Source organism: Dermacentor variabilis, chromosome 6 (assembly GCF_050947875.1).
Source record: "Dermacentor variabilis isolate Ectoservices chromosome 6, ASM5094787v1, whole genome shotgun sequence".
Lineage (NCBI taxonomy): Eukaryota > Metazoa > Arthropoda > Arachnida > Ixodida > Ixodidae > Dermacentor > Dermacentor variabilis.
This window is the reverse complement of record NC_134573.1, coordinates 14687812-14712121: the sequence shown is the minus strand read 5'-3', so window position 1 is coordinate 14712121 and position 24310 is coordinate 14687812. Positions and strand designations below refer to the sequence as shown.

General features: G+C 48.3%; 1 protein-coding gene across 2 annotated transcripts in view; it reads right to left on the bottom strand.

Annotated features, from left to right (window-relative positions):
• LOC142584650 (uncharacterized) overlaps positions 1–19888 on the bottom strand; it is a 138472-nt gene extending 118584 nt beyond the window's left edge. For both annotated transcript variants that reach the window (XM_075694796.1, XM_075694797.1), the window contains exons 1-2: positions 19711–19888; positions 11007–11203 (exon numbers count right to left, since the gene is read on the bottom strand). In XM_075694796.1, coding sequence (XP_075550911.1) covers positions 11007–11203; positions 19711–19828 — 315 coding nt within the window. In that variant the 5' untranslated portion in view covers positions 19829–19888. The remainder of the gene's footprint in view (positions 1–11006; positions 11204–19710) is intronic.
• Positions 19889–24310: the final 4422 nt, after the last annotated feature.

Below are 24310 nucleotides of genomic sequence, written 5' to 3'. Positions count from 1 at the left end.
GTACGGAAGTGCACGGAAGGCCTTCGGGCGCCCGCCCACAAATGCCGAAAAGAGTGTACAATTCACGTCGCGCTCCATTACCGATTATTTGGCATCAATGCCCCGTCGATACGAATGGGGGTTTAAGAGATTAGTAGAGTAGTTTGCTGGGCCAGTTGGTGCATGGTGAACGTATAATGGTTTCCAGCAAGTACGGACGCGAGCACAAGTAAGTAGAAACGGACAGGACAACGCCGGACTCACAACTGAAGTTTTTTGTGAAAACATTCCACAAATCTCCGCCACGCATGCGTGTTCACCCAAGAACAATAACAAGGTTTGTAGTCAATTACCTACAAAAGTTATACACGTACAGAAAAGCGAAGTCACACCCCTTCCCGACAAAGGCAACAACACGTGGATTAATTACAATGATAAATATAGAAATTGAAGTTCTTTATCATTGATTAGAACCGTAGGTTCACTCACACATGTATGCGCGCCCAACTTTTTCATGTGGAATGCTTCGCTAATTTCTCTTTGCAGTTTACTGCGCTCTCTCCCCACTATGGATACACTCTCAAAAACTGGTCGGCAATCGTGCTTTTTGCAATGCAATGGCAAGTCCCCTCCTGTACCTGTAGGTAGCAAATAGCGATGCTCATGCTTGCGGCCATTAATGCAACGACCTGTCTGGCCGATATAGGACAGTACGATGAGAGAGGTATGCGATACACAACCGAAGATGCACAGTCCTTGTCAAAAAATGTGGTGTGCTTTTTTCCACAACCACTAGTCGCATATTTCTTCTCTCCTGTCATGCTTTTGCACAACTCAACCAGTTTGCTTGGCGCCGAAAACACTAGTGTGACGCCATTCTTAGTGGCCACCCTCTTAAGATGCAAATACGGCATCGCTGCGACCTTCTTTTTCAAGATTCGTTGTCGTCCGCGGTTTCCACAGTTTTCCTTTTTTGTGCACTTTCTAAACAAGCATTCTGGCACAGCCATCAAAAGTGAGACCGGGTGCCCTGCCGACATTAATCTCGCCTTCTGGGCTTCAAAACTCTGCTGCAATGAGTGGGTGCAACTCTTGTTAAGAGCATTCGTGACGCACAAGGAAACTATGCCACGTTTTACTAATTTGGAGTGGGACGATTCGTACGGGAGGAGCGATTTTTTCGATCTAGGGAAATACTGCCAACACACATGACTCACTTTTAAATTTAATTTCCAAATCAAGAAATCTGATTAGGTTTTCTTTGCAAAGTTCGAACGTGAACCTGAGATCACGGGAGGACTCCTTGAAACACGTTAAAATCCTTCTCGCGTATGATTCAAGGCTATCATCGGATTTTAACCTTAAAAGCACTAAAAACTCACCCACATACCTAAAAATTCGGACAATACGTTTGTCCTGCAGCCTGTGAATTACATTACTGTCAAACTTTGATAAAAGAATGTTACACCATACAGGAGCAACCTTAGATCCAATGCAAATACCCTTTCTCTGAATGAAGACATCCTTGTTAAAGGACACTACAGTGGTTGACAGGTAAAATGTGAGAAGTTCCATAAGAGACTCAAGCGACAAAGCGCAGAAATTCATAACAGCTACTTCCCCACTTTCTTCAATCAGATCCCGTACAGGTGTGCACAGGTCATCGTGTGGGATAGAACAGATCCTCAATATCTACAGACATCGCAGCATTGGCACAAATCTCACTTGACTTTAACGAGTACACAACTCCCAAGGAGCTCTGGACGCCAGAAGGATCCGAAGTGTCCAGAGTTTTCAACGTACGCTGAAGAAACCCACTAATCACTATCTGCCATGACGCTCCTTCTGTGACGATAGCGCGAAACGGAATATCTGGCTTGTGCGTCTTAGCTGCGAAAAACACACATAACACATCTTGCTTATTTAGTTTTACGGCTTTTTCTAAGGCCTCCAGCTTCAGTTTCTTGAGGAGTTTCATTGCTAGAGCCTTCGACTTTTTGGGCGACACATCCACTGGCCGAAAATTCTTCTGAATGGCACGGACTGTATGTCTTCATTCAGAGAAAGGGTATTTGTATCGGATCTAAGGTTGCTCCTGTATTGTGTTACATTTTTTTTTATCAAAGTTTGACAGTAATGTAATTCACAGGCTGCAGGACAAACGTATTGTCCGAATTTTTAGGTATGTGGGTGAGTTTTTAGTGCTTTTAAGGTTAAAATCCGATGATAGCCTTGAATCATACGCGAGAAGGATTTTAACGTGTTTCAAGGAGTCCTCCCGTGATCTCAGGTTCACGTTCGAACTTTGCAAAGAAAACCTAATCAGATTTCTTGATTTGGAAATTAAATTTAAAAGTGAGAGTCATGTGTGTTGGCAGTATTTCCCTAGATCGAAAAAATCGCTCCTCCCGTACGAATCGTCCCACTCCAAATTAGTAAAACGTGGCATAGTTTCCTTGTGCGTCACTAATGCTCTTAACAAGAGTTGCACCCACTCATTGCAGCAGAGTTTTGAAGCCCAGAAGGCGAGATTAATGTCGGCAGGGCACCCGGTCTCACTTTTGATGGCTGTGCCAGAATGCTTGTTTAGAAAGTGCACAAAAAAAGAAAACTGGAAACCGCGGACGACAACGAATCTTGAAAAAGAAGGTCGCAGCGATGCCGTATTTGCATCTTAAGAGGGTGGCCACTAGGAATGGCGTCACACTAGTGTTTTCGGCGCCAAGCAAACTGGTTGAGTTGTGCAAAAGCATGACAGGAGAGAAGAAATATGCGACTAGTGGCTGTGGAAGAAAGCACACCACTTTTTTTCACAAGGACTGTGCATCTTCGGTTGTGTATCGCATACCTCTCTCATGCGTACTATCCTATATCGGCCAGACAGGTCGTTGCATTATTGGCTGCAAACATGAGCATCGCTATTTGCTACCTACAGGTACAGGAGGGGACTTTCCATTGCATTGCAAAAAGCACGATTGCCGACCAGTTTTTTGAGAGTGTATCCATAGTGGGGAGAGAGCGCAGTAAACTGCAAAGAGAAATTAGCGAAGCATTCCACATGAAAAAGTTGGGCGCGAATACATGTGTGAGTGAACCTACGGTTCTAAGCAATGATAAAGAACTTCAATTTCTATATTTATCATTGTAATTAATCCACGTGTTGTTGCCTTTGTCGGGAAGGGGTGTGACTTCGCTTTTGTGTACGTGTATAACTTTTGTAGATAATTGACTACAAACCTTGTTATTGTTCTTGGGTGTATACGCATGCATGGCGGAGATTTGTGGAATGTTTTCACAATAAACTTCAGTTGTAAGTCCAGGGTGTTTATGAGTTTGCCTTTAATTATTCGAGCGGGCGACATTCTAAATTCAACTCTAAACTCAACAGAACAAACTTGAGCTTTTTTTCGCGCAGTCATGCTAGCGCGTTCCGCTTTCTCTGGTCACAAGCGCTGCAGTGCGCTGTTGCAACGGCAGCAGTGGGCGCGCGGCGCTCGTCCGGATTCAAAGACTTAATTGTGTTGCACTCTCGTCAGGTTTCATCGTAACCTGTTCCACGGCTCCACGAAGTCGGAGAGAGCCCACCGGAAAGTCCCGGGAGGCAAATTCTCGACTGCTCTCTTTCTGAGGTAAGTGTTTTACCCAAGGAAAATGTTTTGTCGTCCTCGCTTCGTTCACGTCCTTTTCCCAGTAACAGCACATACAGCCATGTTTCGATGTAGAGCGGAGGGCAGTGTCTTATTAAAGCGAAGCTTGATTTCTATAATGACATAATGTAGCGCAAGGGCACAACCACAAGGAAGGCAGGCAGATACACGTCACAGGCGCGTTGATAGCCCACTACAATAGAACGTCTGATCGTCCGTCCATCGATTGGTATCTCGCCGCACATGAGTCATTCAATGCAAAGGGTCCCAGATGTGGCTGTTCGCTGTACCGCACGGAGCACTGGGATCAAGAATTTCTGAAGCAAGAAATCCTTCCGTGCCGTGGTGCCTTCTAAAATTTCGCTCGTTTTTACTAAACTGTGCGTAATGCATAAATTTATTGAAAATTTATATTTGTATGTTACACATCGAAACTTTGCGTGCGCCTTTATAGAGGTTCTGTTTAGGTGTCCTATCACAATAATTCCGAATTTTTTGTGTTCCACTGCCTGTTACATATTCTCAAAAACAAAGAAAATCTTCAGTGATCACGATTTTTAATTAAACAAACTCGCACTCTCCCTGACCAATCTAAGTATTTGTGCAATTTTAAAGAAACTATATTTTGCTATAAAAGCGGTTATGCGCAAAATAAGCTTCAAGTATTCTTGAAAAAAAAATGAGAAACTAAGAGAAAACGTACGCTTTATAGCAGTTGTGACGGTATTTTTGTACCGATGTGGTCCGAGTAAAAGTATCTTGCATGCGGATAGAACAGGGTATTCGTACTCCCCGCGTTGTGCTTTCGTCAGTGTTGTCTCGAGGAGCGCATTGTGATGTGGTCCAGCCTGAGCTCGGCCCCACACCACGGGTTAGACATCGTCTGGATATCGGTCTTGATCTATTTTGCGTAGGTGCGGGTCTGCAACCTCCTCCGAGTGACTTTTGAAGTTGGCCTTCCGAACGCGCTGCTCCTTGTTGCCTCGTTGGTGCTTGCCGTAGCGCAGCACATCGCTTTCCGTAAGCCACACAATTCCCGGAAAAGAAGCTGCAGCCAGTATTAGTCTCAGCCATTCTGCAGCTCCCGAGGCCGCAATCTGGATGCGCGCTCCGGTCACTCGATTGATGTGCGCCTGAAAGGATCCCCGCTCCGCGATAAGGCCCGTAGCTGCGTCTCTAGACCTGCGACTTCGAATGGAAGACACGGAGTGTAGCACTACTTACTCGAGAGAACATCAAGAGCGAACTTGTTTTGCAGCGGAAAGTCCGGATGCCTCTGAGGTGGGCGGCATAGTTCACGGTAACTTTATACAGCCAGGCGACGATACGACTCTGTATCGCCAACGAATGCACCTGCCCTAGCATGATGCCAAAACTATTATTAAAAATGAGATCGCAATAATAAATATTTTACCTTACATTTTTCTATTCAGTAGGTACCGCTGATGTTTGTTTCTTGGTAGTTTATTATTGCATTTAGAAAAAAGAATATGAGAACGCAGCTCTTCGATATGCAATTAAACGTTATCATGCTTGTTTCTTTTACTGCCAGTACTTCCACCGTGCGCTCTGGGTCCAAGAGGTTGCCATAAAACAACGCAGACCAAGAAGCAATATCTCCTAGAGGCGCAAGATCCGAGTGACGTGGAAAGGCGACTCATTATACTGCGGTCGAGGCCCACCAGAGACGCCAGTACAACATGCGCTCACCACTATCAGTTGTACATAGAGATGAACACATCAAAGTTAACTTCCCGATGGTGGCCTTTCGTTGAGCACACAGATAATCGCCGGTCCATTATCAGTTTGGCGCTCGTGGATCTGCATTGTGCCAGGGGAACGTCAGAGCTGCATTCGTCGCTGCTATGAAATAAACGACAGAAGCACTGCGTAGACATCATGAAGAGAGGCTGAGGTTAAAGCGGAGAAATCGGAGGTCGTCGAACACTCAGAAGCCGCAGGTGAATGTATCACTGAAGACTCACCGCATTAGGGGAGAGCCCTCTTAAACTCAAGAGAGAGTGGAGACCCTACGTTCAAAAAAAAAAAAAAGAAAAGTCAGCAGCCCTCTCAAGAACGTGGAGAAAAGCATGCATTCGTACCTTGGCCTCCTTCAGCCATCGACCTCTGCGGGGCAGAAAGACAAGCGTTCCAAATGGTGTGACTACGTATCACTGATGGAAGGGTTAAAGAAATTTGACGATACAGCTAGTAAGCAGAAGAAATTACAAATTCTGACGTTGGCACCACAAATTCTTGGTCCAGAGAAGAGATGAATTTCTTTGCGGCCTCGGAATGGCAAGTGCGTGAAGCGCAGAAGCTGAGATCGCGCTCTGGGTTACTAAGTACACCGTCTAGAAAAACGGGCCGTCTATTAAGTGAAGAAGTCCTCTGTGAGGCACTTTCACAAAGACGAACTGGTTTCTTACTGTCGCCCGGGAAGAAAGGACGTGAAAAAGGACTGTTCCTGCTGAACCTAAAGGAAATGCATTGTGATTGCAAAAAGATTTCTGGATTGTGGCTCTTCTATATTCGCAAATTTGAGGCCTCATCTCCGCACTGCGTGGAAGCGGAACGCACACTGTCTGCACACAGCGTCAGAACTTGCAGCTCCATGCGGGTGGCTTAAATGGGGGAACTATTCGTGTGCACTGGAGAATGAAAACTGCACATTCGATAAGTGTGAGAGCTGCTCAGGAACGCTGAAGCTCTGCCGCGGAGCTCATTAGCTCCTATAATAAACAAGGTGTGGGACACCTAGAAGTGCAGCAATGGGTGAAAAGCTAGGCTTGAAACAATTCTGTTGACTTTGGACGAGTTTTGCGAAAAGTTTTCGGAGATGCTGAATCAGATAGAAACGCGTCACTATGTCAGCCAATAGCTGGCACGATACTCACGGGAGCCTAGCAGCTCACGAAGTAATTATTCTGATGAATTTCGCTGAAAATCATACCTTCACAGCAGAAGACTCAGTCCTGTCACCGGTGAACACGGAAGCACCAATCCACTCATTTGTGATCCACCCACAAGAAACCACTCCTCAGGAAATTTCTGCAACAGTGTCATCTCGGACTCTCTGGAGCATGATTCTGTTGTCAACGCAGTTTTAGCACAACTACTCCGCACATTGACGAATGACATGCCTAAAATTACGAATATTCACTACTCAGACGGTGCGCCCTCTCATTGTGATAATAGAAAGAACATTGCCAACGTTTGCCACCATGTTGAGGATTTTGGTATTTCTGCTGTGAATATTTTTCGCTACTTCCCATGGGAAGAGTGCGTGCGACGGCGCCGGAAGGACTATAAAGCGTCTGGCAACAAGGGCAAGCCTTCAAAGCCCTTATAAGCATCAAATTATCACGCCAGCCCACCTATTCACATGGGCAAAGAGCAACGTCAGAAACATCACATTCCTTTGGGTGTCGAGCAGCACGATTGAAGAACAGATTGTTCTCTCAAGTATGCTACATAACGGCACTCTAGCTGTACTTGTTCTCACAAGGGTATATTTGGGGGAGTCGCACCTGTTCCCTCTGATTAATATTGTAGATATGCTTATACGCTTTCCTGTGAATAGAAGTCCTTGTAAGGCGATGTATCAACACTACGCGAGACTTCTCCGACATCTATATTTCTCGTTGGGCCCGCCAACCATGCTCACATTCTATGCAAATTCACTACTTGTAATCCTGACACCAAAAATACAAGACATTCGCACCCCTCACCAGCCTCTGACAAGCTGCCACCGTCTGTGACGAGAGTCAGCTACTGGGACTCCTTTCGCAAGCACAGGAAAGAGCAGGCCATTCCTCCCTCCATTACCGACACCAAAACATGGACAACCGAAATTGTCAAGCAAGTGGCTGACGCAACGCAAACCGTTGAGTTAGAGGACTCAGCCCCACACTGCGACCGCTACTACGCCCGTCTCTGGGAGCGCAAGAAGTCGCTCGAAGCTCTTCTCGCAACTCAAAAATGGCAACGCGATATCTGCCGTCGGCTGGCGCGCGCCCACGAGAACCGCCGTCGTCGTATCCGCCGTCGGCTGGCGCGCGCCCACAAGCATCGAGAACTACGCAATCGAACTCCCCCGCCAGAGCTGGCACAACATTTGTGACCAGATGAACAAGACTAGTAACGCTCGTAACACGTGGAACCTTCTCGGACATCTACTGGAACCGGCTGGTGGCAAGATCCGAGCACGCCAACAGCTGGAGCGAATCTTTCACCAGTATCATGGCACGCCAGATGAGCTCAAACAAGAGCTCACTGACGCCTACATACATCCCGAACCGGCAAACCAGTCTCCTCCCCCCCCCCCCACTCCATCAGCGCTTGGCCAACCCTAGTCCAGACTCTCCAACTACTTTACCACCCCTCAAGTCCGTGCAGAACTCAATCGCCTCGAAACCGACTCGACGGCCGGCCCCGACCACATTTTTGACACGATGCTTAGGAACCTAGACGATGTCTTTATGCACGCACTCACCGACTACCTTCAAGAGTGTTGGGCCAGCGGTACCATCCCGCAGGAATGGTAGTGCGCCAAGCTAGTCTTCATCCCGAAGCTGGGAAAACCACTCACCTTGGTCAACCTCCGTCCCATCTCTATTACGACCTGCGTTGGGAAGTTAATGAAACATGTTATCCAGACCAGACTCCTTCGATACCTCGAAGACAACCACCTCCTACCAGACACGATGTTCGGCTTCCGCCCTCACTTAGCAGCCCCAGACATTATGCTTCTCCGTCACCAGGTCATCATGCGTCGCACAGTAGACACGAAAGTCTTTGTCGGCCTAGATGTTGCCAAGGCCTTCGACAACATCCTCTATGAAGCGATTCTTCAACAACTCCAGAATCTCGGCGTCAGACATTGCACGTATGGGTACGTCCGAGACTTCCTCACCGACCGCAAAATACAACTCAGCACCGGCACGAGACATCGCTCCGCCATCTCTCCTGGCAACAGCTGCACTCGCCGTGCTCTCGCCGCTGCTTTTCAACGCTGCATTGCTAGGCCTGCCGAAGCTTCTGGCTGACATCCCCCACCTGTGAGCGAACTGTTCGAAGCTACACTCACCGCCAAATACGAGCGGCTCTCACGCACGCTGGCCGAGCGGTGCTGCAAGTTCGGAGCTCAGCAACGAGGGCGGCTCCCAATTATATTGACCTTGCACCGGAATATCGTGAAAATCTCCGCATGCCTCCCATTTCCAAACGGATGCATCCGGAACACCACACCGAGAGATGGCCGACCATGCACGTCAATTCGAGAAACGCTTCAGCGCAGCTCTGGATGTCACATATACGGACGCTTCTTACCACCCCTCGAAGCCAGCCAGCGATGGTGGCGGTAGCCCTAGGCCCGCGCCGTAGCTGGTACACAGCCTGCAGCATTCGCAACGCAGGAACAGTCACCGCAGCAGAGGAGGTTGCCATTAAGCTGGCGCTAACTGATCCTAATACCAAAGTCGTTATCAGTGACTCTCAACAGGAGATCCGCAACTACGATGTCGGCCGTATCTCTCGCCAGGCGTCGCATATTCTACTTTCTACTCCCCCTCTTCCATCATCCGCCTTTGTGCTCCAGCAACGCCTGTGTGCACACACTTGCCCGAGATCTTAGCTGCCGAGCAGAGTGTAGGACCCACCGCCCCGCTTCCCCTGACGCGATTATCTCGCACAGTTTTCTACTCACCACCTACACGGACATCATCCAGTACTACCGACTCGGAAGATGCATATATCCTCCCGCACACCGCAATCGAACAAGACGCGAGGCCGTCCAATGGCGCAAACTGTAAACAGGCAGCTTCCCGCACTCACTCTTGTACAGGAGAATATTTCCGCAACAGATAGCGCCTGGGTGCAAACACTGCTCAGCTCCGGCCACTCATGCACAATGGACATGTATATACGCATTACAACGCAGACAACGTAAACACCCCAGAATCTCTCCCACGTAGCCAGCAGACCAACACCGGGTCCGCGCCGTGGAACAAGCCGCCCAAGGGATCCCCGCCGACCTCCTCTGGCGGTCCTCGGACTCGTCCCTTCTTTTTGGGCCAAATAAAGAGTTCGCCACCACAGGCAAGCGCGACAACGTGCTGTGCGGCAAAGTGGCAACAAGGAGCATTGCCCGTACGAATACCAACTTGAAAACTTTTTTTCTTCCCTAAAACTGAAATTGATTTGAGGAGGCTTTCCTCAATGCTTGTCGATGCAGTGTTCTATCCGATTCCGCATGCAAAATATTGTTACTTGGACCGCGTCAGTACAAAAAATACCGTCGAAGCGCAATAAATCGTACGTTTTCTCTAGTTTCGCAATTTTTTCAAGAAGATTTGAAGCATATTTCTCCCACAGCCTTCTTTATACCGAAATGCAGTTTCTTCAAGATCGCACAAATACCTAGATTGCTCAGGGAGAATGAGAGGTTAAATAACAAATAGTGAATATTGAAGACTTTCTTTGTTCTTTGAGAATATGTAACAGGCAGTGGAACACAAAAAATTCGGATTTATTGTAATAGGACGTCTAAACAGAACCTTCACAAAGGCGTGAAAGTTTTAACGTTTAGCATAAAAGATAAATTTTAAATAAATGCTTGTGTTATGCACAGTTTAATAAAAGCGAGTGAAACTTGAGAGGGCACCACGGCAAGGAAATTTTTTTCTTCAGAAATTCTTGGCCACAATGTTCATGGGGTTCAGCGAACAGCCACAAATTTTATCAGTCAAATCTGCGATGGTCGAGCGCCACGTCTGGGACACTTGGCACAGAATGACCAAACTTGGCCGACGCCGATGAGAATTACGCGCGATTTGACGCTATCTTTCGCTTTGTGCGCGCATTAGAAATACCAGGTATAGAAAATAGGCTTTGCGCAGGTCGGACGTGCAAGCTCCAGAAAACCAAGCGCCAGCGAGCGCGACACTCCTCAGTAAAATTAGTGAAAATTCAGTGAAAGATTCAGTGAAATCGGGCAAATATTCACGGAAAACCTGCAAGTATAACGCAGGCCCATGTTTATATAGCACGCAGACCTGTTAATAGACTAGCGCCTAGTTTTCAACGGTCTCTTAGTTTCTACATTTGGCCTACAGCGTTCTAGGATCAATGGGCAGGTCCCATTGGCCATGTACGTTTCCATTAATGGACTCAGGACGAGCCTGTGCCAGTGTGACGCAAGACTGACGTTTGGGCAAGTTGGCTGAAATGCGTTTTGAATTGCCGCACAAGGCACACACTGCGAAGGACCCCAAAACACGTTACGCGAAAGCTTACTTGTAAACGCTCTTGGCTATACGAGTGATACTTTCCCGTGCCCATGCACATCACAATTCCGTGTAGACTGAGAAGTTCACTGACCCCTGTGAGTGACGGTGGCGGCAGCGAGTTGTTGGCCTTCCACGTGCCCACCTCGGTGTGCTGCAGGCAGAGGTCGGCCAGCGAGGCTTCGGAAGACGAGAAGCACTTGCGGGCCGCCGCCAACGTCTCGCCGCCTCTGCCGCCCAAGTAGTGGTCCATGCACTTGATGCCAACCTCCAGGTCGGCTGGTCCAGCCGCTGCAACGCAACATTGTTGCATTCAGACACCACGTGATGCACACTTGGACGGGCGCTGTATATACGGCAAGTGCGATTGGCCGGTTCGGCGCTGCTGCGCGTTCGAGGGAAGGCCGCCACCGCCCGACTGCCTCAACACGGAAAGCGCGCGACGGCCGGCTGCGCGAATCCGCGGAAGAAGGAAAGCGGGTCGTTCCGCGCCTGACGACGGCTGCTCGGCGACGTCGTCGCGCGCGTATTCTTAGCTGCGACGGGTGAAAGAAATCGACGAAATTCCTCGGCTATTCGTAGGTGCGTTCAGACAGCGACGTTGGCAACTACACGCTTCCTGAAAGGCCGACGGCCAGGAAGCAGGCCCTTGAACCCAATTGAGCTCCTCGTGTGGGTCAAGGTTCTTTCGCGTATCCTGTTTGAGAGTGCCGTGGCGTGGGAGCTAGACCGAACTGTCCCGATCACCCTTGGCGCGCTGAGACCAGCCAGTATTCGATCAAGCCTCATTGAGACTCTTGTCGGAAGATTCATTGATTCAATGAATGAATGAATGAATTCGGGGGTTTTACGTGCCGAAACCACGATTTCAGTATGAGGCACGCCGTAGTGGGGGACTCGGGACTAATTTTGACTGCATATTTAACATTATCGGCAGATTGGCTCGCCAATGCAGTTCTGAGAGCATGAACAGGCATTGCTTTCACTGCATGCGCCTTGCCCGTTAGCTCAAAAAAGTCTTCTCTAAAAGCTGCAACGCTTTCCAGCACAAAAATTCTCTCATGGTTTCAACAACTATTCTTTGTAGCCCAAGAAGAAACGATTGCTCGCTTCAGCTGAGGGAGACACAAATACCGTCATGCTGATGTGTCCCTGCGGTGTTTGTTTATCCGCTATAAAATGCATATGGTATCCGACTACTTAGGCGGCATGTATTATGCAAAATGTGATTGAAGATGAGACATCGATGAAATTTGAGACGCCTTGTTGGAGCATCACAGAAAAATAACTGACCAGTAGATGTATTGCGATTTTACTTATCTCGACACAAAATCAGAATAACACTTAATTTTCATCCCTTAAACCCCTTCCCTCGTGGAGGTTAGCAAACCGGACGTGCGTCCGTTTGATCTCCTCACATGAAAAACAGGAAACCCTGCGGCGCAATCTCTGCGTCTCGTTCATGCGTGCACCGCCTGTGCCATATACAATCACGCCAGCCCTCGTCGAAACACCTTTAAAAATTTGTGTAGTGTTTTTGCAGAATAATTCAAAATACCGACTGCCAATCCGTGACCTCAGCAGGATTAGCTATCCTGGCCACCTTGTGTTTGTCGCGGTGTCAGCAGGAGAGCTAGCTACAAATATTGTGAAAGTAAACAATGTGTGCGGAATGATGGCGCTGCTTCTGTGAAGATAGCAAAGGATCGTGTTAGGTTGTTTTTCTGTGCGAAGAATATCTGTTCGGCACCATTGTTTCAGGACCAACTAAGGGCAGTCCAGAGGGCCCATGATGTCGCTGAAAGGCTTGGCCTGACAGTGCCAACGTGGGAGCGACCCGCCTTGGCTTAAGTCGAGCCTCCGGACCTCATCACAATAAAAGTTTTCACACACACACACACACAAGCGTTATCACAGATCTGTGTAGTTGGATAGTCAGAACACGTCCTCACGGTGCATCCCTGTTCTAACATTACCAGTGGCGTCACGAAATGCAGCTCTCGAGCTGTACGGCTCAGTTTTGGCATTGATATCTAACGCTTTTGCTGGTGGAAATCGAGCCATGTTACACGCGACGTGACACGCACAGGAAACTAAGACAACCGCCTTCTTGTTCATAAAAATAAATTTTATGAGCTTGCCAGAATTGCCTATTTACCACCTAATGGACTCCTGAAACACTTCTCTAAGTAATGATATTACTATTAAACGACGTTTTTTCGCGAATCTCACGCCGCAATGTTTTTTTTCGAATCCTTCAACTTGAAGTGGAGTTTATCGCGCCCCCCAATGCCTTTTCGTATATATGACTGCCTAGGCACTACGGAGGAGGTTTTTATGTAGGCGTTTGTCCCTAGGCGTGCCGGCGTTGCGGAGTGGGGTACGCTCGGACGTTGGCTGCTGGCGTGGTAAAATAGGTGAAGCAGAGGGCACTAACGGCCGATGTGGCGACCGCTGTGCCGGACAGACTGTCTCGCAACTGCGGCGCTCCTGCTAACTCAATCGTGGCGGATCATAGCTTTCTCGCGCCTTACGGCAAAGTGCCTTGTAAATAACATCGCAGATGTCTCTGTGGGAGCAGTAGCGACCGTAGTAGAGCCCGGGCAGCATATATTGAAAATCTAGAAGGCAGACCGCCTTAGCAACCGCGGTTGAACGCAAGTGGGTGAAAGGCCGCCGGTGACGATGACAGACTCGGCACCAGCGCCGAATGTCTGTCGGACGTACCTTCAGAAGTGAAGTTCTGACTGATGTTGCAGAAGTGATGTTGCAGGTGCGGTAGTGCTGAACTTAGCGTGACAAGTTGGCGGCTGGACGTAATTACATTTACTCAATCGTGTTTTTTACTAATTGTAACAACGTCTCATGATTTCGCATTATTGGCGGCACCTCCAGGACACCAAAGCGGCAACGGGGACACCACAGCTGGAAGCCGGGCTGGTCATTGGGTTGGGCCTCCCAGAGGCCCCAACTCACGTACCGCCCTGCTTCCAGCTTTGACACCCCCGCTGCTCCTTGGGTGCCCTGAATATCCTGCGCTGCCTGCTTTATTATAACCTCAAGTACTCTCCTGGTGCATCCGTTTGCCGATTACATGTGCCCTCCTGGAGCAGTGCTTGTAAAAAATCCAACCTATCGTCGCGACGAAAGAAAGCGACCCGCGACTTGTACAACACCAGTCAGAACCTTGCGCCTTCAGACACAGCGATCACCAAATGCGGCGTCCGTGCCCACTGCGTCACCGCATGGGCAGCCAGCGGCGGAGCGTAAACAAACTCAACCGCACTCCGCAATGCCGGCATGTCTAGGGGACAAACGCATACAGCACACGCTATGAAACCTCCTCCGTAGCGCCTAGGCAGAGTCATACATTCAAAGAGCAAAAGCCCTCAGATTTTGCTAGGAGAATGCCAGCAAACTTGAGAGTAGGAAAAGATCGAGAGGCAGACATAGACAAAGAGACAGGAAGGTGGCTGGACTAACAACTGAACTTTATTCCTGAAAACGACGTCCCCCAAGTCCGTACTGAACATGCGCAGGCACAACCAAACAAAAACACGGTCAACACCATATCTATACACGTCTACAGTTATCAAGAAATAAAAGCTCTTGCTTTGCTGGCTTGCTGGCAAGCCAGCAAAGTTTGCTGGCATTCTCCTAGCATAACCATGTGCCAACTAGCCCAACAAGCCACTCTCATGCCCTCAGATTTTCTCTCTCGCGCACGCTCTTACTCGCGCCTGCGCACAAATGACTGGCGATCCTTGAAATGAACGTCCCGTGACACGCGTAGTGCAGAGATGAAATGATTTTCGCTATCCTTTTTGGATCGCAGACATATATTTTTATATTGTTCGACTCAAAATTAGCGATAATGTATTACTGAGAAAGCACTCACGATCAGGAAATCGGCCAATAGCGTTGCTGTGCCAGCTGCTTTCGATGACGCTACGTAAGCTACTTTACGATGACGCTACGACGTAAGCGAGAGTGAGGTATTTTTCGGTGTTTCTGACGCGAGATACCATGCAGGAATATTTGGCTCAAGTGTTCACAGCAGCCTCTACGACAGATCGGCAACATTTTCTTGCTACATTTCAAAGCCCTTAAATGCTTTTAAGCGCACTTTTTATAGGCCAATATTTTTAATGGTCGTTATGCATCGTCAGTTATTACTGAAGAATCTGTTTCAGCAAGCATGATTTGTCGGTAGCTGTACTTTATCATATTAAATATTTTGGAACTTTCATGGGCAAGGCATTTTCGTTTTAAATTTAGTGCACATATACAATGAGCACTTTAAAAACAAGATAATTGATTTCCGCGCTCATTGAAGCGTTTATAGGACCTATGATAAATATATTCATCAAATGGTTGACACATATAGAGAGCGAGAGAGACAGAGAGAGAAAAGCATCGAAACCATGTGCAACTACATGCCATAGTTTTGGAAATAAAACTCTCGTATGCCCCTATTTCTCATCAGTGAAACATCACTGTTCACGAATAAGCTCCCAGGCCATTTCGTAAGAGCAGGCCAACCTTGTATTACGAAACAAATTATGAAAGTGCAGACCGATGAAAGGAATTTGCAAAGTAGAAAAAAACAGGCTTCGTCATTGTGGCCACAGATTTGAGCAAACACTTTAGCATAACGAGACCAACGCAATGGTTTCCTGCTTTGCTGGTTGCAAGTACAAAAGTGCGCAGACGCCGCACCAATTTGTGCTGCCAAGAGCGTATTCGAAAAATATCGTGGAAACCTGCCTCAAGCGCTGGTATCCGTTCGGCAGATCCACCGCAAAAGAAATGCGATGCTCTGCGAGTGCCGTTCAAGTGTTCAGGGTCTTGGGATGTGAGCGCTTCTTTTGTAAACTAAGCGCTCAGAAGAGACACGCCGTGGAAGCGCAGACATTCGGATCGTTTCAAGCGAGTTGAATTATTAGTCGCAGTGCGCATTGGACGTGAGCGTCTTGACTGTGCCACATCATATTACCACGTGCACTTTCTTCGTGGTTCTCAGTTTTTGCACTGTCTGGTTCGTCACCGTAACAGCAAGCCAACATTATAAAGATTTCGGTTAGGGGACCCACGTCACACCCAAGCTTTGGGGGAGGCACTGTGGGCGCTTTGTTCTGTGCTCGCTTTGGGTTCTTTTGTGCGCCGGACGCTTCCGTGCGACTTACGTCCCGTAACCTAAAACTCTGCAAGAACTGTGAATCTTCGTAACCCTCACTGTAGCAGGTATTGAGCGGAAACCTACGGAAATCAGACACAGTGAGAAGGCTTCGAGTCTCGCGTCAAGGATTGTCGGCACAATGTGCAGAGCTATTCTGCGACGACGATGAAGGCGTCCTACTTCGCCCCGTTTCTCGACTGAAGGTCGGAATTAAAAGTGTGGAGATGAATGCGTCCCGTCCTCGGCGCTTATCTGTAGCGGCCTCGTGCAGTACCTTGGGTGCGACTAGGTGACCTAGACCTACGCGGTTGAAGGCCCACACAGTCAAAATATGTCAGCGGACCAGCTGCCATACATGTCCGGCACGTAAGACAGCAACTAAAATGCGGCACAGCCCGTATTCACAAAAATACGTTATAATTTCTCGTTATAGAAAATTCCAGCCAATCCTCATACTTAGTCAAGGTTTCAACGAAAATTCGTCTGGAGGCATTGAAGTGAAAAGTGTTTGCAGTCACTGACAAAGTCGAACGAAAAGAAAGACGTTTCGGAACCCGTGCGGGCTCTGAAAAGTCTTTCTTTTTTCTGAAAGGTCTTTTTGAGTACGGCATTAATGACAACGGCTGGCTGCTGCTCGTGCTTCACGCTTTCCAGCCGGCGCATAATCGAGCGACACGTGCTGTGGGAATGTCCCCTCCAGGCATCAAACGCTGTTTGCCATACAAAGTTTGAGTGGCTTAGCCGTGCCAAACAGAGTACATGTGCCGGGCTGACTTTACTGATATTATGGCTTCTTATTAAGAAGACCATTCCGTAACTTTCTTGCGATGGTGCTTACATGCCACAACTCGTATGACGGGGCCGAAGTAAGTATAAGCGCGTCAGTTTGTTTTCAGAAAACAACATGACCTCATGAAAGCAATGAATTTGCTTTATATGAAGAGTCTTTGCCTACATTGAATGCTGCTACGGAGTTGTTTAAATTGCGAGGCATATTCGTTCTATGATATGAGAGTTCGACGTACGACATTCAGGCGCTTGTAGACAATTTATTAGGTGCTTCATGCGATAAAGCTCTAATACAGAGTAAATACATATTGATTGTGAACGGTATGGATTGCCGCACAATTTTACAAGCAGGCTTGGCTCATATCTTTAAGATTACTAGTTGGAATAAAACTATTACGTCGATGCCAGTGACAAGTGCTTGATCTTTCACGCATAATTAGGAACAGAGTATTTGACAAAATGGGAACTTTTACTCACCTGCTTTCACAGCGTGGCGGACAAGAATTTTGTTAGAAGTCATTGATACGAGTACTATTTCTAAAAAAGTCACCAATCGCTTTTATTTTATTCATTTGACTAGACATGTACATGGAAGCTTGGCCAGCCACCGAAGCCAAAGCATTACTTTTTGCTTGAAGCCCAGCACCAATTTACAGAGATACGGGCTCGGAACGTGCCGCGAAGTGGTCCACCGAAGGCGCTGTATTTTCCCACGTGCCGCCGAGAGACTGCACTTGTTCCTGGAGAATGGTGCACGCACACAGTTTTCTAGCAAAGCGCATGCTTTCAGTACGGGCTCAATTCATTTCCGCATGGACAACCTGACCCTTATAATTAGGATGTTATTTAATATTTTAATAAAACCTTTGTAGCTATAGCGCAAATCATGACCCCCGTCCCTGCAGTGAAGCGTCTGCTTTTGGGATGATGCGTCGCAGGAACGCGTGGGTATCCATTTTTGAATAGAAACGCTCATGAGAGATAGTCTTTGCTAATTAATATGTCCTTTTTAAATTAAGGAGGCCAATTAATTGGCTTTGTATAGTTAATAACTATAAGGTGCACATCATGGAATGCAAGCCAAGTATTTAGCACCAAATGTGTCGTGAAAATCTGTGGCAAAGTGCATTTACATTCTGTTTAACACTTATCAAAAACGCAGCTTTCAGCAGTGGTGATAAGTGGGACACTTTTACTTACGTGTAAATGTGACCACAGCATTAGAGGACATCTGTCGCCGTAATTGGGGCTAAGCAAAGTATTTTTGTTGAGCGTTATTGATGATCAGCTTTTGCTCCGCACTGGGAGGATGGGCTTTTCAAGTCAATGATTAAAATTTTACTTAGCAGCACTTCGTTAATCATCACACTATTTGGCGGGCAAGTAACGTACACGTGTTAAGACACTCCGGTTGATAGAACAGAATTCCGCTATCCTTCCTTGGCGATCTCGAATGAGCTTGTTCTTAAGTTCAAAAATCGTCCGCTTTTTACCGTGTTATTGTTATTCACCAGAGCTTGTTAAAGGGACACTAAAGAGAAAAACGATTTCTTATGCACCAGTACATTACCTTTCTATGACACCAAAAACATCACTCTTACCATGATAAGACGCTTGGTAAACCAGAAAAAGAGCAAGAACGAAAGACGAGTGGTGACGCCTTCAAGTTCCCGCACCTGGTCGCTGTGACGGCATGGATTTTGATGGCCTGTTCGAGGGTCTACTTAATTGTACAGCGGTACAGATTGACTACATTGTGTTCTAAGGGAACCAAATATTAAACATTACAAATTTCGGGAACATTTTACTCCGCCAACGCGGCCTAAATGCGAAAACATGCTTTTGAATACCTGACGTCACACTGGCGGCACCGCCGTCGGGGTTTCGGCGCGAACTTCAAATATTGGTACTTGGACGTTCATTTTGTCATCTAATAAACAAACTATTGTTTTGAAATCACTGCCTGCAGGGTTCTCAAACAATTAGTCTCAATTGATTTATTATTTCGTTTCAGTGTCCCTTTAAAGATATCGGGATCACTCGCCGCGGACACTTGTGTCAGCTCTGACGAAATTAAGATGACCAACAACACTTGAGAACAAGGCTTACGTGGATTCGGCGGCGAAAGTTCTTCCGAAGGATTCACTAATCGCAACGATGTCGGCACATTCAGCTTATTCTTTTCATTGCTGCACAAATGAGGTTTCTCGTCGGGCTGGCAGGACGCCATGTCTCTTTGTACCGATCCAGAGTTTTTTTATCGATGCCCTTCCATGGTCATGCGCTTAGAGGAGTGGAATAAGGCAAACCAGCGCACACAGGAAGCGCCTCTTGCGTGCTTTCGCCATAGACGCGTAAGCGCGCGCCTTCGCTATACGGCTCAACTGAAACGCCAACAGCAAAACCACTTTCCCCTGGTCGTTCTGGAGCGGCCATGTAGCAGGCGCCCAGTAAAGACGGCTACCGCTAAACGCATTGGCACGGACTGCGATATACTCGGTGGAGCTGACAGCAAATAGAGAGTGCCATCCACTCAGTACGAACTGAAGAGTGAGCCGGCAAACGTGCGGTGAATTTTTCCGCGCGATCAGTCACGGCATGTCAATGTCCGAAAGGCAAATTAGCTTTCCCAATGCACCCAGAGCCCATCAAGATTATTGAGGATCAAAGGTGTACTCTCATTTGATACGAAATCCTTCCGCATCCTTGTTCTCGAATAGGTCACTAAAGCGTTCGGCGCAATCCAAGTGATTCCGCTTAGATACAGGCCGGAATACAAGTGTGGTTGATTAAGTAAGGCAGAGAAATACGACACGTTGGTTTGACTCACAGCACATTGTGTAGATAAGCCGGAGGACGTCGTAGAGGTTGGTGTCTGTGGCGGCGCGCGCCGACGAGCAGCTCAGCACCAGAGCACCCACGATGGCAGCTCGCAGGTACGCAGCCATCGAGCACAAAGCAGCGCGCGCTCTCCGCCGTGACCACCACTAGCACAAGGTGACAAGCCGCCGGGCGGACCGGTCCTTATATGCGGCCTCCTTTCCTCGAAGCGGAAGTGCATCGCACAGGAAGTGACGCACACGCAGACGACGCGGATCACCCGTTGGGCTGCTTCACGCCCCCTGAGGCAGCGGGGAAACACCGGTTACGTGAAACGGTCAGCAAAGGCGCCGCGTCTGTTCGCAGGAAAGATGGTCATCGTCGATGGTCCGCACATCGTCGAGCCGCCACGGCCGTGTGCGACGGTGGCCACACACACGGTCCATTGACCTTCGCCTTTGACGCGCTCTCTGCGCCGTTATGGCTGCGCGCCCGTCGTGCTCGCCGTCGGAGGCTCGTGACAGACAGCGGGCGCAGGGCGGCCTTCGGTCCACTCCAGAGCAGCCGACGGACGTCACTTCTCACAGTTGCGAAAACGAAATCTCCCTTCTGCGGTAACGAATGGCATTTCAGCTTGGGTGTGCGCGAGCAGTCACCGTTGTTGTTAATCGCAAGCGTTCTTAAAGGTTGTTTGAATGGGCTTCCAGCAAAGCATTTAGTTACACTCTTGGTGTTCTAGGTTTACGGTGGAGACCTGTTTCTGTGCTATTCAGTACTTGCATATTTGGAAGCCCTTTTCTTGTCACGGGATCTAGCCTTGGTTGCGCTATGGTTACATTTTGTACGTTCTTTTTTGTCACTTTTTATTCTTATTTTGATTTTGTTTGCCTGGATAACCACAGTACCTCGCAATGTTGAACCCCCCCCCCCCCCCCGCCTCCTGCTGATGTGTAGGTATGTAAATAAGTAATCGACGCGATGGTGTCTCCTGGATCTTTCTTGTTGGGCTCTCTTCCTAAGCGTGCGATATTGCTTATTTTTACAGGCCGCGTTTGTTAAGCTTAACGTGCAGCAACTGTTCGGGTCAAGCCTGGCAGCAGCTGTACAAACGCGGCCGTGTGTCCGACGCTTTTTTATGATCGCGTCGTATTTTGAAGGAAAAAATGGCCATCTACTGAGGCGCACATTAATGAACTCCAGTTGTTCGAAATTAACCGGCCTCTCACATACCGTGAATTTCAAGTTGATTAAACTTTACAATTCGATTTCATAATGCAAGGTCTCCCAATCTCGCTTTCACCCAGCGGTATAGCAGAAGGCAATTCACCACATTCGTCCGGCAACGAACGTTATGTTTTGTGCAGTACCTGCAAGTCCGAAACCAAACCGTCAAAACGCTCAGTTGCCAATATCCCGTCATAGTGTAGTATAGCCGTAAAATAGACGTGTGTATTCTCATGTTATTATCATTAGTGCTTTTGGGGATTTCGCTTACTGCATGGTTTCAATGTTCTGCATGGAATGCAGGTCTCTGGCAACGGTGCCATTATAGATTAAAAAAAAAATAATGCACACTTAGTACAATAATTTCTTCCAACTGTTCGGTGCTTACAACCATAAGCGCACGAAAACATTTTCGCAGCCTTGATCCGCACGGTTAAATGAACGTGCCGCGGAGCATTTTGCAACGCAAGAATGAATGCGCAGCAAAAGTGGTTGAACCGGTGACAAAAGCGCATCGCGTGCCAGGTCAGTATTTGCTGCCGAGAAGCCACTCATGGCAGCGAGACCTGCGATGTGCACGAACCCGACCTGACTCCCGGAGCACCAATTTCCGCAAAGTCCAGGCGTCGGGACGCAAGCAGCTTGCCACGAGGAATTGTCTCGCGGGATAGTCGGCACGTGACATCGTGACAAACAAGCTGGACGTGCGGTCGTCGCTCGCTCCTCCTGCGTTCGTCCGGTTTCTCCGTCAACAGGCTGCTGCAGCCACATGTCGCGCCTCCATAATGAGCAAAAGAAAAGCAAAAAACAAAAACAGTGACGAGCGGCCACTTCGCACATGTGGCTTGATGGGCTTACGTAGGATTGGGATAATTAGGGGTATCGTGAAAGGTGGAGAGCGTGAAGTTTCTTCATGTGGGGTGGAAGGAGCCTTTTGAATACGCCGTGCCCCTTATCAAGTGTGGTACTTTCTGATGCCTCTGCCACGGACGCTCGATAAAAATCACCACCCAAGCACTCCTTACAGATGGTCAACTAGCGAAGCTGAAACGTGCGTCCCCGGTATTTATCAATGTGTTAATCCCGACGGTTCATTAAACGACGGCTTGGTTCGCTGCCGGATCAAGCGTCTGCTGCTCGCGGTCGGCTGCACGAGCCTGTTCTTGTGGTGATGCTGCAGCATCGGCGCGGCGTAGACGATTCCTGGTCCTGCTCGCGGCGTTGCTGATCGAAATCTGCCTGCTCTTAACGAGTACGTGTGACGCGTGGCCTACCCATTTCGGATCCAGAGAGAAATTGCTGTGACGGAGAGCCACGACGTCCCTAGCGGCGCAGCCAATTGTTCGCCTTTCTCTTTTTGCGCTCACGCGCATGGGGTTGCGTCGGAGTTATCGGCGTACAGGCGACAGGCGGACGGACGGACGCTAGCCATACACAGCTTCGTTGGCACACAGGACGCGACCGGCCGAATGCACGACGGAGCACGCGAGAATGCGCGCCACACTGGTCGGTTTTCGGCCCAGCGAAGGAGGCGTCGCCCACTGGGCCGCCCCGAGATGGCGCGGTGAGCCAAGGGCGGACCGTCGGAGGGGTCGCTTCTGTTGCGGAATGTTTTCACAGGATAATCTTTTCAGCTTTGTCTCGTGCTCTGCTTCAAGGAGGAGGAAAAGCATTTATTGAAAAAGGAAGGACAAGCAGGTGTCTTTCTGCTTGTGCGGGGAGGCGCCCACAGTCCAGGGCTCTTGCTGTCTCCCGCCGCACCAGTTGCTGCTGGCCGCGAGGGTCAGAACTAGCCTCCCACTGCTCGGGCGTGGGGTTAGGCGGGGCTGCCTTCACGTTGGGGCACGCCCATGTGGTGTGATATAGGGAGGCGTAGTCGCTACAAAGGGGACATTTGTGTGACTGTAGTGTCGGGTGCATTGCGTGTGGTCTGCTTAAACGGAGTTATGTGTTGGTTTGTAATTGTCGCCATGCTACGGAGTCTTCGCGTGAGAGGGTCTTGTGTGGAGGTGTGTGTTGCCGTCTGTTCAATTTGTGGTGTTGTATTACCAACGAGCACGTCAAAATTATTACTGACTCCCAGGCAGCTTGCCGTAGCTACGCGAGATTCAGAATATCTTCCATCGCCCACCGACTCCTCAAACAAGCCTCCCAGTTCCCGGACGTTGAAATAGTATGGACTCCAAGACACGAGTCCCTCCGTGGAAATCAGCGTACGCACGCTGTAGCCTGAGCTCATGCCTCCCGGGCGCCACAAGAGAGGGATACGGCCGAATCTATGGAGCCCGTACTTTTACAATACAACTCCATGCCCTGCTTCGAACATTCTGGCGTCTCCACCGCTTAGTCATTTTCTGTCTTTTTTTTTCTGTACCGTTGTACACGCTTATTCATTTATTTTCATTATCTATAGTGAGTACATATGTAATGCGGATTAAATTAATTTACTAAACAAATAATTTGCGGGTTGACATACATCTCTATGAGCTATGAACTTGGAGCTTATCGTGGATGGCAAAGTTTAATTGTTGTATGCCTTTTTTCTTGTTTGTTTTTTGTTTCTCCTTTTTCATTGCACTTTGCATTGCGGTTATTCAGCAATGCAAAGTGCGTACAGCGCAACTTACAATGCAGTGCAACTTTCAAAGATTCTCAAGAGAGAAAAATGATTTCTCTTCGTCTGCACCTCTCAAATGCACCCCTGAGCCATTATTGGAAGCAAATCCCGAAGGCCGTGCGCAGCCTCGCTGCAGACGACGGAAGTGACGTAGGTGGCGTGTTTTAATCACCATCTAGTCGGGTGCAGCTTTAGAAGACGGGAGAAGCGCCGCCCAGATGTCAGAAGCGCGATAGCTGATTGCCTCCGCGACTGGAGTAGTCCCGTACAAAAAACCGTGCTTCTAAAACGCGTAGTTCTCGGTATAAATAAGACTTTTGTATCTCGATGACTGATTTGGTAGAGCTCTCTTGATTGGAATGCTACAGTGCATGCCGGATCGCGAAAACTGATCCGGCAATTATCCTTCTGGACGGGGCAAAAGGGGAATAACCCCTGTCCCGTCCCAACTTCCGTCGATGATGATGGCGGTGGATCGCGAGAGGAAAATGACCTCCTACAACACTGCGCGTTGTCTGCTTCGTCGCAAAGGCCTCTGCATGGCTTTTGCGCTGGTTTACATGTACACGGTACATTCGCTACTGATTTTCCAGGCTTAAGGTAAATCATTTGCTATTTAACAAGCACTTAAAAAACAATGCATTTATCGGAACCATTACAAACCTCTGGTGAGAAGACGATCGAGGCAGGAAAGATACAAAAAAGCTTCATTCATCGTTTTAAATAAGTACCCCTATTTAAATAGTATGAGATTTCTATTTTTTGTTGC